General features: G+C 40.3%; 1 protein-coding gene across 1 annotated transcript; it reads left to right on the forward strand.

The window, feature by feature from the left end:
- Positions 1-3,251: 3,251 nt before the first annotated feature.
- Positions 3,252-5,890, forward strand: LOC115251981 (carbohydrate sulfotransferase 8-like). The gene has a single exon (XM_029846054.1). The coding sequence runs from the start codon at positions 3,252-3,254 to the stop codon at positions 4,065-4,067; it is 816 nt and encodes a 271-aa protein (XP_029701914.1). The 3' UTR covers positions 4,068-5,890.
- Positions 5,891-12,315: the final 6,425 nt, after the last annotated feature.

Genomic DNA, 12,315 nt, shown 5'->3' on the forward strand with positions numbered 1-12,315 from the left:
AGGACAAGTAAAGATTTAGCACACAGAGCCAGACGGCAACAAAGCCGTCTCTATCGCATACTAATCAAAACAACATTCCACCTGGGTGAAACATTTTACACCCTCCTCAACCTCCCTGCCAAGGAATGCTTAAACACGAGCTAGGGATTTGCAGATCTCATCACTTAGGGAGGGTTGCAGCCTGCATCCCCTCTCCCCCCAAGTGCTACCACCACCTCCCCCTGTGCAGGTTCCTATCAATTCCCCCCTTAAATTGGAAGTGACAGGTTTCTCAGGCAGAAGTGTCATTGCTTCCCTCCATCAGCAGCCATGCAGCCCCGCTCAGACCTGTCAGCCTGATTATCTATCAGCTGGATTGGAGGCGGGTGGGTGTCCAGCTGGAGAGAGACCACTAAACATTACGTCTGGCTTGCTGCAGCATGTGTGCCAGTGCACACTCGTCCCCAAGGCTGCCACAAATCCAATCTGTGGCTCTATCACTCTCCTCCAGCCTCTAAACCATCCTCATCCTCCTTCTGTCATCTTGTTGTGTGATCACATACTGCACTTTAACTGCAACTCATGTAATATGTCCCGTGTGATCATGACACGTGATTAGTTTAGATGTTGTCTTTTAAATTCCAATTTCTAATTTTTTCTCTCCAAATAAGCCTAATCATCTACAGAACATAGCCTGAATTTCTCTTTTTTACACCCTAACTGTCCAGGACTGTGAACGTTTGATCTATAAAGATAGATAAATAAAGGATCACAACTCATTCACCAAATTCCCATGCTTGTGGTGGCAGCTCAATACATAGATTGAGAGTTACTTCTCTTCTGGACAAGTTGATCAGTGGTAGGTAGTTTTTGGACGTGCGAGGCGATGGGAAGCGCTGAATTAGCTGAACCTGTGACGCGTCAGGAGCCACTCTGCTTCATAAAATAAAATAAAAAACAAAGGTTGTATATTTGAGTGATGATTTCCCCTTGTTTCTTCTTTTCTTTCTCCCTCAGGAATAAAGCTTGGAAGCACACCACGGCAGTCCAGAGAGGTACAGCTTTACTTGATTTCTCCCAAAACACTGGTACACAAGCTGCTCACGAGTATTATCTGTTGTACAGGCTTGTATCTGTCGGCGCATCTGATGTTATCTGTGTAAATACACTGTGCAGCCAGCCTACTACACTCTACCCACTTGACCCTGGTCAATAAATTCCTAATGGTGTAATTGAGAATTTCTATGATCATTGATTTGTTTAACAAAGTGTAGACAAACAGTGAGAGATGATTAATGAAGGATTTACGTGATTCTCATAGAAATAGACTTTGATTTTTATACAGCTCTTTCATGAGTGTGAACAGATGTCTTCTTTCCTAATTGCATGTTGTCACTCATCACTACATCAACCTTGTTCAAGTGCAACTTTATGCTTCTCACACCGCGGCTCTAGTTGTCCCAGTAGCATAATTTGTCAACCAGGCCTGTTTTATTCTAATTACGCACATGTCAATAATCTATACATTCACAGGCTAACCTATATAATTTACAGTTAGGGTTAAGGGTAGGGTTACATAATTAGAGAATCACATATAAGGGCAATGAGGCTCAGGGCATTCTACTGTAAAAATGAATACTGGTCTACTTTAATCACAGTGAATGCTTTTGGATGTTAAAAAGCAACCCTACCCTGGAAGCATCCTTGACTGATGTCCATTTTTTGGTTTGTTCGGGGGTTGAGAATTTTTGTATTTGAATACAGATCACAATGAATTAAATAATCAACTCCCTGGAGGAGTGGCTAGTTCATCACAGGACCCTATATGAGCATCTGTGGTTTCTGTAACTTGCTCAAGGGTACCTCAGCAGATCTGAAGGTGTTCTGACACCTTCCCCTGCTACCAAAACACCTTCCATGTTTTGTCTGCAGTGGGGCTCAAACTGAGAACCCTCCTCTTCTCAGCCTAGTCGCAAACAGACTGGTCCCACTAACGTTACATTTCTCTAGTTAACTTATGCGTGTACTACCGAAAATAAATAAAAATTTAACCTAAAATTAAAAATTCATGTTAGTTTGATTCCACTATCCCAACATGCATTCCAAAATTCTGAATTTTAAATGATCATCCATCATTTTTTGGTCTTACCAGTCCATAAGACCATTTAAACACCATTACCTTAACAGTTTAGACAGGAAAGAAACTGTTTCTGTTACACATGCAGCACTCTGTATACTCTGAGGACTATCTCGTCTAAGTTGACCTCTTCTCACCCTCCTCTGTGCTGTGATCATCAGCAACAGTGACAGTCATACATCAGTGAAAACCCTGAAGACCACCATGTCTGCTGTAAAAGGCGCTGCCCTGCACATTAAACAGAATGTAGGGAACAACTCCTTCCCTTTTTCCCCTTCAGATGTCCCTGCAAATGAGAGCATGTGAGCATTTAAGAAAAAATGGAAATGAGCAGGGATTCATGATGCTCTCATTACCATGTCTCTCGTAAAATTAAAATTATACATCCAATCCATTGCCTTTACAGTGCCATTATAGCGTTTAATTGAAATAAAATGTCAAAATGCATGAATGCCTCGGGCATCAAATGATGTTAATCAGGAAGTAGATTATTCTCATTTAGAATCACCGTTAACTGTTCATAAGACAGTTATATGATATTACAGGTACGTTTATTGATAGGTCAAAGCTGGTGTTAAATACGTAGTGTGACTGGATCAGGCTTTTGCTTAAGTTGTGGTGAAACATTACCACCAGGTGGCTCATTGGAGTACTGTCAGTATTTGTTTTTATTTCTTTATTTTGGTTTTGTTTTAATACACACACACACGCACACACACACACACACAAACTGTTTCTGTTTAAGCTATTGGATAATTCACTATAACGTGTCTCCTTGTATTGTCTCTAGACTCTTTCTATGCTGGGCAAAGAGAGGGGCAAATCTCAGAAGCATCATCAGAAGCAGGAAGAAGCACTGAACATCCTGTCCAGCCAGATCCCTCCAATGCAGTTTCCACACTTTGAGAGAAAGAGACAGACGGCCACCTCGGTGTCCCGGGAGCAGGGCATGGACTCCATTCATGTGTCTAAAAGGCAGCGCAAACTGCTAAAAACAAGTCCACCAATCAATCACACCAACATTAATTTTTCTTTGTCCTCTTCCTCTCCTGCATCCTCCTCCTCCTACTCCTCCTCCTCCTCAGCTTCTTCCACCTCTTCCAATTTGGCCTCAGATTATTTTTCCCCTGATATCATGTATGCACGCCGTAAACTGGTAAAGGAGATCTGTGCTAAATACAAAAGCAACATTTCCAAGACCATCACTCCTCATCATGTGAAGCACCTTTATGTGGAGGACAAGTACATGTTGTTGTACTGCCAGGTGCCCAAGGCAGGCTGTTCCAACTGGAAGAGGACCCTGATGGTGTTGGCAGGCCAGGCCCCCAATGCTCATAGTATTAAACATGACACAGTCCACTACGGCCACCACCTCAAGACACTTGACAGCTTCAACCATCAGGAAATCATGCACCGCCTGGAGACCTACACTAAAATTATGTTTGTCCGAGAGCCCCTGGAAAGAATGGTGTCGGCATACAGGGACAAATTTGAAAATCCCAATAACTACTACCATTCTCTATTTGGGAAGCCAATCATTTCCAAGTACAGAGCCAATCCCTCCTCGGAAGCTTTGAAGACAGGCAGTGGGGTCATATTCAAGGAGTTTGTCCAGTACCTACTGGATGTTCACCGTCCCGTAGGTATGGACATTCACTGGGAACAGATGAATCAGCTGTGCAATCCTTGTCTCATTGACTATGACTTCATTGGCAAATTTGAGAACATGAACGAAGAGTCAGACTTTGTCTTGCGACTGACCGGGGCGCCCCCCAATGTTACCCTCCCCAGTTTCAAAGATCGGAATCCGACTGACACGCGGACCTCTATGCAGCTCACACAAAAATACTTTTCACAGGTCGGCATGCTGGAGAAGCAACGAGTTTATGATTTTTACTACATGGACTATTTGATGTTTAACTATTCTAAACCTTTCAAAGATTTATATTGATTTCGTACATGTTTGATTCACTTCCACATTCCACTACATCCTTATCCCTGTCATCACATGACCCTAAAAATTGAAGTTCTGGCAATTATGAACTCTACATCCAAGCAGAATGCAGAGAACAAACCTCCTTCTAACTTTATAAAAGCTGCATTTTAAGAATCCATCAACCAGATGATGTGAGTTTTTATAGTTGGTGAAGCTGCTGATGTACAGTAATACAGGCAGACCTGACCTGCAACAAAAATCAAAGAATGATACAGGCCGGTTTTTAAGTCATAACACTTATGTGTGTTGTTATTCAATCAATTTTTAATCAGACCTTTTGTGAGTCTAACTGCATTTTCAAGTGTTTTCCTTTCATGCAATTAAAATTGTCCACTTGCACCTTTTGATATTGACATTGCTTTGATCCAGAGGCTGCACAATATTCATATATATTCATACATTTTTTTAAACTGTGCTAAACACACCATTTGTCCCACAGACCCAAAAAGGCACACTCATTCATGAAGGAGAAGTACTAACTAACCGCACCATGATGAATGGACAGAAACAAACATTAATATCAATGTACATTACAGTAAAATGCTTAAGCAGAAAGAGGTAATGATAATATATCACAACACTGATCACATATCACATCTTTTTGATATTGTGCAGCCCTGTGTGATTGCAACAGTGGTAAAAATACATTAAATAAGGTCATAAACTGCCGTGAATCTAGGGCTCCTAATTAGCTGTTAGCTATTAGCATGCAAAAACAGCAGTCCAAGGTGTAGATCACAGAACACACCTGTAACTGAACCACCTGGCACTGATACTGCCCATGAGGCTGTATATATTTCTCATGAAGAGATCAACTAAATAAAAACTTTAGTCAAATGACACTGATAAAATTTAAAGTCTAACTCCTTTTATGGCTCTCCAGAACTCAGAGGCAACGTTTATTTTTTGTTGGATTTTTGTACCTCATTGGTTTTTGTCCCCTTCAGCACTACAGGTATTTTAAGAGTGGCTGTACTCGTCTGTTTAAACAAAGGATGTTTAGATACATGCAGGGTACAAAGTGTTGCTACCAAGATATCTACAGTATATGTGTGTGTCAGTGTTATTTATAGCAAAATTATTGAAACTTGTTGATGAACAATGGCTGAGAAATGTTTTAAACGTAGGTTTGTGTCTAAAAGGTATAGGCATTATGCTCATGTGAGAAAAATTAAATGCCCCATAAGCACCAATCACCCCCCCACCCCCCAGATCTGCCACTCTCAGCTTTTCTGTCTCCTCTGTGTCTACCACACTTCTTCTACACATCTTATAGGCTTTTTACTGAGACTAATGTGTACAATTGTATTATGGGCATTCAGATAATTCTATATTTTTATATGTATTTCTAAAAATGATATATTCAGTGCTTCTTGGTGAAGATATGGCTCATTTCCTTCTAATGTCATGATAAAAGCGTAAAGTGTCGTGTAACAGAAGAATTTCTTCCCAATATGAGACAAAAGCGTCTACCTTCTATTAAAAAAAGAAAAAATATTGTGATTAGTGAGCTGACAAGGGTACTGTGTCTATAAAGATTATTGAAAGATATGTTTAATGTGATAAAATCAACAATAGAATTAATGGCATTTTGGAAATGAACTTTCTATCAAACCCAATCTTGTTTAGTGTATAAGTATGATAGTGGACCCTGTACAGACAAGCTGCACTTCATCCTGTTTCCTATGATAATTACATTAATGGCGACACTCAATCTGCAATCTGCGTCTGTGTGTGTGTGTGTGTGTGTGTGTGTGTGTGTGTGTGTGTGTGTGTGTGTGTGTGTGTGTAAATGAACAACCTGCAATCAACACATGGGCACAGACCCCACACACGGACATCTTTCCAGATCCATTTGGAAACTTTGTAGGAGTAGAAAAGTCTAAAGGTGCCTTTCCACTAATTGTACAGTTTGGTTCGGTGGTGGTACATGTTTACCCAGCTTGCATCATCAGATAGGTGCACTGTGGTGTGCCATGAGATGGGCACTGCCTGCAGACTGACTGACAGACAATCGTTACCTTAGGGCTACTGTGCTGTCAACCTCTCTATGGATTAGATCAAAGAACTGCACATCTTTGTATTTTGAACAAATAATTTCAGTGTATGTCAGAACTTCATTGTGTTCTTTTTCCACTGAATTTATTAGAACTGGACTAAACTGTACTGGAATGTGGAAACCCAGCTTCAGATGATTGAAGGTTTCCAATGACTAAAACTTTAGGATTCTGCCAGTTAAACCTCCCTGTAAAGTCCTTTAATTTGTTGATACTGTTAGTGCAATGACAAACAAAATTATGACACCAAAACAGTGATGTTCAGGTTCCCTTTCTTTTTTTTACAAAGACATAGAAATCATGTAAATTATTAAACCTAAACAACCAAGTGTGGCAAGAACCAAAGCACCCAGGAAACACTTGAGCCACTCTTCATCTCTGTAGCTTACTGGAAATGTGTTCCATGTCACCAAACATATTTTTGAATACAAGTAAAGGTAAAAGAATACTATTTACATTTGTACACACTATAATCCGCTTCTGAAGGCCTGTAGCAGTTGTGTTGGTATTACTCTTTCACAGTGATTGTGATCTTATGAATCTTTGTCCGTATAGTGTGTCAGCTTCCGCAATCCCCAATTTGAATCTTTATTTAGACTGTGATCAGATTCTACCCAAGCCAAGTTCTTCCCAAAAACAGCTACTGTATTACTGAAGGTTCTGTTCCTGAAAATACTATTCCATCCCCACCCTTTGCTAATAATGACCTCTTGACATGTAGGAATATGGACAGAAGCGTAATTACAGTAAAAATTGAATGTATAATTACTCATTGCTGGTGCATAAAAGTGGATAAACTATGATCTAAAGCCCTTTGCCTTATTTTACACTGCCAAATAAATGGTGTGTTTCAGGAAGATGTTCTTCAGGTGGTTGTTATTTCTGGCTGATGAATGTCTACTAATAAACTGTCTTTGGCATTTTCATTGTGTGTTCTTTTTTCATTTGTGTTGAGTTTCAGGGTGTCAGATTCAGCGTGATTACTGAACTTCAGGGAGTCCAATGATGAGCAGCAGGGTGAGAATCAACAATGAAGTGCTGAAGTGGAACATCAAAAATATATATATTTTTTAAAATTGCTCAGACAGCTTACTTCCAAACCTCTTAGTAAGACACCAGCTGTACACCAGCCCTACCATTCATCATTGATGCAAGTGTGGAGTGTTTTGCACTACTGAGACAGCATTCAAATCGGACACCAGGCATATGGTTGTCGTAAGGTTAAAGGCTGGTTAATGGATTTTTATGGAATATGGAATTTTTCAGCAGCTTTATGTCTACTGAGGTTGGCAGGGGGGCAGCATTCATATCACATTCTTGTCTGAAAAAGAGACACATGGCTGCATCACAGCACTGTCACAAATTGCAAACAGGCCGTTTCAGGGACATTTCAAACATGCCAGAACCTGCACTGACACATCTCACTGAGAAAGAAATGAAAGTTTCAAATCTCTGTTCACTAGTCACTGAGCACATCTCAAAAATAGGTTTTAATTTGGAACTATAAGTGGCTCCGGGACAGGTGGGGTTCATTATCTGTGAACAACAGATATGTGACTGGATCAGCTGTCACAACCTCTCACTAAAGTCACGGTTTAAAATCAATGGACACCAGCCAACATTAGTCCTCAGACGTCTCTCTGAGGACATGTTTGGTGACAAGAAGAGTTTCAAACAAACTGTCTACTTTAGTTAATATATACTTTATTACTCTTAATGATCATTTCAAACATCACTCTCAGTAAGGTGGAGCTTTTATCATGTAGTGAAAAGATGTTTCACTTGAAAGAGAAGTGAAAAGAAAGAAATAGAATTATTTCATTATTCTTTTTTTAGTAACAATGCAATCTTATTCAAAGCAAAAGGTCAGTCGTGAGTGTTGCACTGCCACTGTGGATCGTCTTAACATTTTCGTTCTGCTCCAGGATCATTACTATGGTAAACATCTATGTCTCTACAACATTACAGTAGTTGTAAACACACTTAAATTTCACTCTGAGGCATGTGCATCACATCTGGAGGAACGGGCTATTAAGCAGCTGTACCTCAAAACAAAGAGGTATAAAAGCTAAGCTTGAGATATCCTCTAACAGAAGGATTTAACTTTAGTGCTTTCCCTAAATGAGCTTTAGATTGATCTTAAGCACAAACCATGCAAGACAAGCGCAGGGTGACCTGCCTTTGTTGTAAGCCTTTTTATACACCATGACCTGAGATAGTAAGCCAAGCTGAATATGAGATTGCTTACAAGAATTTCAGTTTCACACCGGGCATTAAAGGGTTGGAAGTTAAAACGCAGCCCTTTAGGGAACTGTAATTATCCTCATATCTACCTTACAAAACCAAGTTTCCTTTCCAGGGGTAACAGGTTTCATGCTTCTGGCATGCTTTTTACTTGCTCTAATCATTCAGGAGTAAAAGATGTGATCCACTTGCATTAAATAAGAGTAGGTCCTGTGTGGTGCCTGTAAAATAATGAATTACTCTCACAGTCTGAGTACATTTATAACACCAGGGAAAATCTGTCACTGCAGTTTCTGTCATACTAGCACTCTGCCTTCTGAAATGACATTGTTTTAATGAGAACAAATAGCAGTCTTACCTCAGAATGTGTGTGTTGTTTTTGTTTTGTTTGCAGACACAGGGTTCAGATGAGTATATTGCAGCACAAATTGATCATTTTGTGGAGTCAGAAATTTGATTTTAATGTTCAGGGCTAATTTGCACAAACAATCTTGTATAAGTCAGGATGAGCACAATGGGGGAAGTTAAAGCTGAAGAAAACAAAAGCCATCCATTTACCTCATTAGTTTGCATGAAAAATCCTGACATGCTCTGAAGAGAATGTGCTCGTGTAGCTAAATCAGCTTAAGGGCCCTAAGCAGAGATACAAGGGAGGCAACCAGACATCTTCCCAAAGTGATAAACAACCTCGCTGTGGTTGGGAGAACTGTAAAGAGAGTGGCTTTGCTCTATTTTTCAAGTATTATTATGATGGTTTCTCTGTTAAGCCTCGTGTTTGGCTCCCAGCCAACATTACGTTGATGATGACAGGTTTTCCTGTGAATCCTCAGTACATTCGTGCACATTCATGCAAAAGAAATTCCACTTTTGCATGCTAACTCAGGAACACCTGCATTAGTGCCACTGCAAGATATCCCATTTATTATGAGCAAAAAAGCATTTTGTATGCAAAATCGAAGAGGCATAAAATATTTCCCCAAATGATAAACACAAAACAGAGTCTGCCATATTAATCATCCTCCTGCCTGCATGAGATCCTTGTTTATTTTGGCAACATGATGCTCCAGACCACCTCTCAGTGCTGTAAACCTCATTAAAATGATTTGCAAGAACTCTATTGTTAATCAAGCGCAGCAAAATGACAAGAGGGAAATCATTTCATGTAGGAAACCTCAAGACTCCAGCCCTGTCAAACTTACTGAGCACCTCATGTGGTTAACCAGCACTTCTGTCAACATGCTGCTTGGCCTGTATCATATTTTCCAAATTGTGTCGGGGTAATAAAATTTTCATTTCCCTATCATTTCTTCTTCTCCTAATGCACTTTTCAGGTCACGACCCACTTCCATTTGCATAAAATATTTTAGAATAACTTCCACCCTGGGTTTAAAATAAAATATTTATTATTATTTCTATTTCTATATTTATGATGTTCAGCATAACCACACGATGGCAGCACTGCATCTGAGACCTTAACAGGAAGGGTTGTCCTTTTCTAACAGCGACGCCCCTTCTGTGATTTAAATACACAAGCTGCGATCACTGAAGAGATGTGCACTTTGCTGCCTAATCTGCTGCCACCAGCTGTCGTGCTTGTGCTTGACAGTAAAACACCCATGAAAATCCTTTAATTAGCCAAAACACTGTCATTGACCTGAATTATGTAGCGGTTCTAATGAACTTGAATCAAGAGAAGAATCTAATGAACACCAGCAAGTATGTGACCATGGAGCTAAAAAAAAAACCAAAAAAAAAACCATTTGGCTGAATTAAATAATTGTCCACATTGTACTTCCTAATTATTCCTAGATCTCCTTCACATTAAAAGTGTTACTAAGGTAAAAAGAGATCTGAAGCTGAGCGAAACATCTTGGTGATTACACTGATGGACAGAATGACTACAGAAATAAGAACTCTCTGACATTAATGCTGATGTGATCTATCTAAAAATAAAACCTTAAGGAAGACACCATAAGGAATAATTTGACATTTTCATAGTAATGATATTTGGTGAAACTTCAATCATCCTGGAGAGACATCAAAGCAGTGATTGGCAGGACTGATGGAAATGTATCTCCTTTTGCGGGAATGAGAATAAGGATTTTGAACATTTGCAGTAGGTTTGTGTTGCAACCGCAGTTCCTTCCAAAGCCTTCAAACATCGAGTCTTGGCCTAGCGCGAAGTCAGATGACATCACTGCCCCGTTAGTAGTTTGTTTAATATGTCAAAAAGTGATGATCAGACTTGTTTCTGTAAAAAGACCAAACCAGTAACATGAAGAAAAGCCAAATAATATTACTTCAAAAAATGTTTTATGTGTCCAAGGACTCAGAAATCTTTTGATCTGGCAATTGTGTCTGAAATATAACCAGTGAAATTATCCATGGAATAAAACTGCCTCCTCCTGTCGAACAGGCCTCCAGTTACTTTGACCTACAGAAAATGTCTCTTTCATGAACACATCAATTGCACCACTCATTTCCATCAATAAAATGTAGCTTTTTTTCATAAAAACATGCTGCAATCCCTTATCAGTCAAATAAATTGGTATCAGCAGATTTGTCGCACATGTCAAAAAATGTGTCAACCCCCCTATTTTTCTGAGAGGTGCGCTCTCCATGAATTGCGCTGTGCTCCCACCCTGCTCTCAGCTACGTATTCCCTCTGCCAAGCAGTGTGAGTGATGAAGGTGACAGAGAAGACACCTGCCCTGAAACACCACTGACAGAGAGGCAGAGAGAAGGAGTTGGAGGGGGAGGCAGACACAATGCCTGATGGGAGAAATACACAAGGCAACAAACTTGCAGAAACTATCACTTACAGTGACCGGCCAGGAGGGTTGGCGCTATTGGCAGGCTGCAGGGGGGGCCCTGAGCACAGCCTGACCGACTGAAGATGGATGGGCCTCCCTCTTAGGACTAAATTAATACTGGAAGTCTAGTGAATTGCTTTTGGAACAATGTCTTCCTAAGGAGCTAATCAGACAAGAGTTATCTGGAAGTGTCTGTAGGCTGGTTGGCATGGTCACAGTGTTGTGGTGGTCAGGCAGACGGCAGGCGGACCGCGACGACTCACTGCAGCTTGTCCCTGATGAGCACACAGCAGTGACAGGATTCATTAGAAAGACTGGATGTTAATGATGAATCCACAAAGGATTTAATTTTTCAACTTGTACAGAAGGAGCCAACTATACAACAAATCCAAAAGAAGCAGTTGGAATGTCTGGAAATATAAACAAGAAAATAATCAGAAATTAAAGCTACAAGCAGTATTGGGTCATCACACCTTTTCACCCCTGCTTTTCCCTGCGACCTATGGTCCCAGAATGATATGCGTTAGAGTAAGAAGTGGTAATTATCTGCCACCAGGGGGTGTTGTGAGCGGGGTAGACTTAAGATATTGCTGCATTTGGGGGTGAGCATAAAATTGCAAGCCATCACGATAAAGTATATAGCAGAGTGGGCTGTTGTAATTATTTGGGTTGCATCGCAGGGCCGACCCATGTGTTCTCATTTACTTGCACTCCCCATTTGTCCTCTGCAGTTCCTCAAAAAAAACAAAAAAAAGCAATGGCATGAAGGTAGTGTTCTTTTAATACCAGCTGGCATTCATAAAGTTGCAGTACTGCCAAATTCAGGTCCTCTTTCTAATTTATTTATCCTTACTTGCTTTAAAATAATCCAGAGGAGGTCATCCAAGGTAGTTTTCTTTGTCAACTGGACTGTATTTCTTCTCTTTGAAGACATTTTGCCTTCTATCCAGAAGGCTTCTTCAGTTCTGAACTCGCTGGGGACCGAGCTTGAAAATAAAGCCCTTGTGGACCATTGGCATGCTAATGATCTGGGTGATCATCTGAGAGTTGTTGGCAGGGTCGTTCACCTACCGTATTTTCACGACCATA

The sequence above is a fragment of the Takifugu rubripes genome, chromosome 13 (assembly GCF_901000725.2).
Source record: "Takifugu rubripes chromosome 13, fTakRub1.2, whole genome shotgun sequence".
NCBI lineage: Eukaryota > Metazoa > Chordata > Actinopteri > Tetraodontiformes > Tetraodontidae > Takifugu > Takifugu rubripes.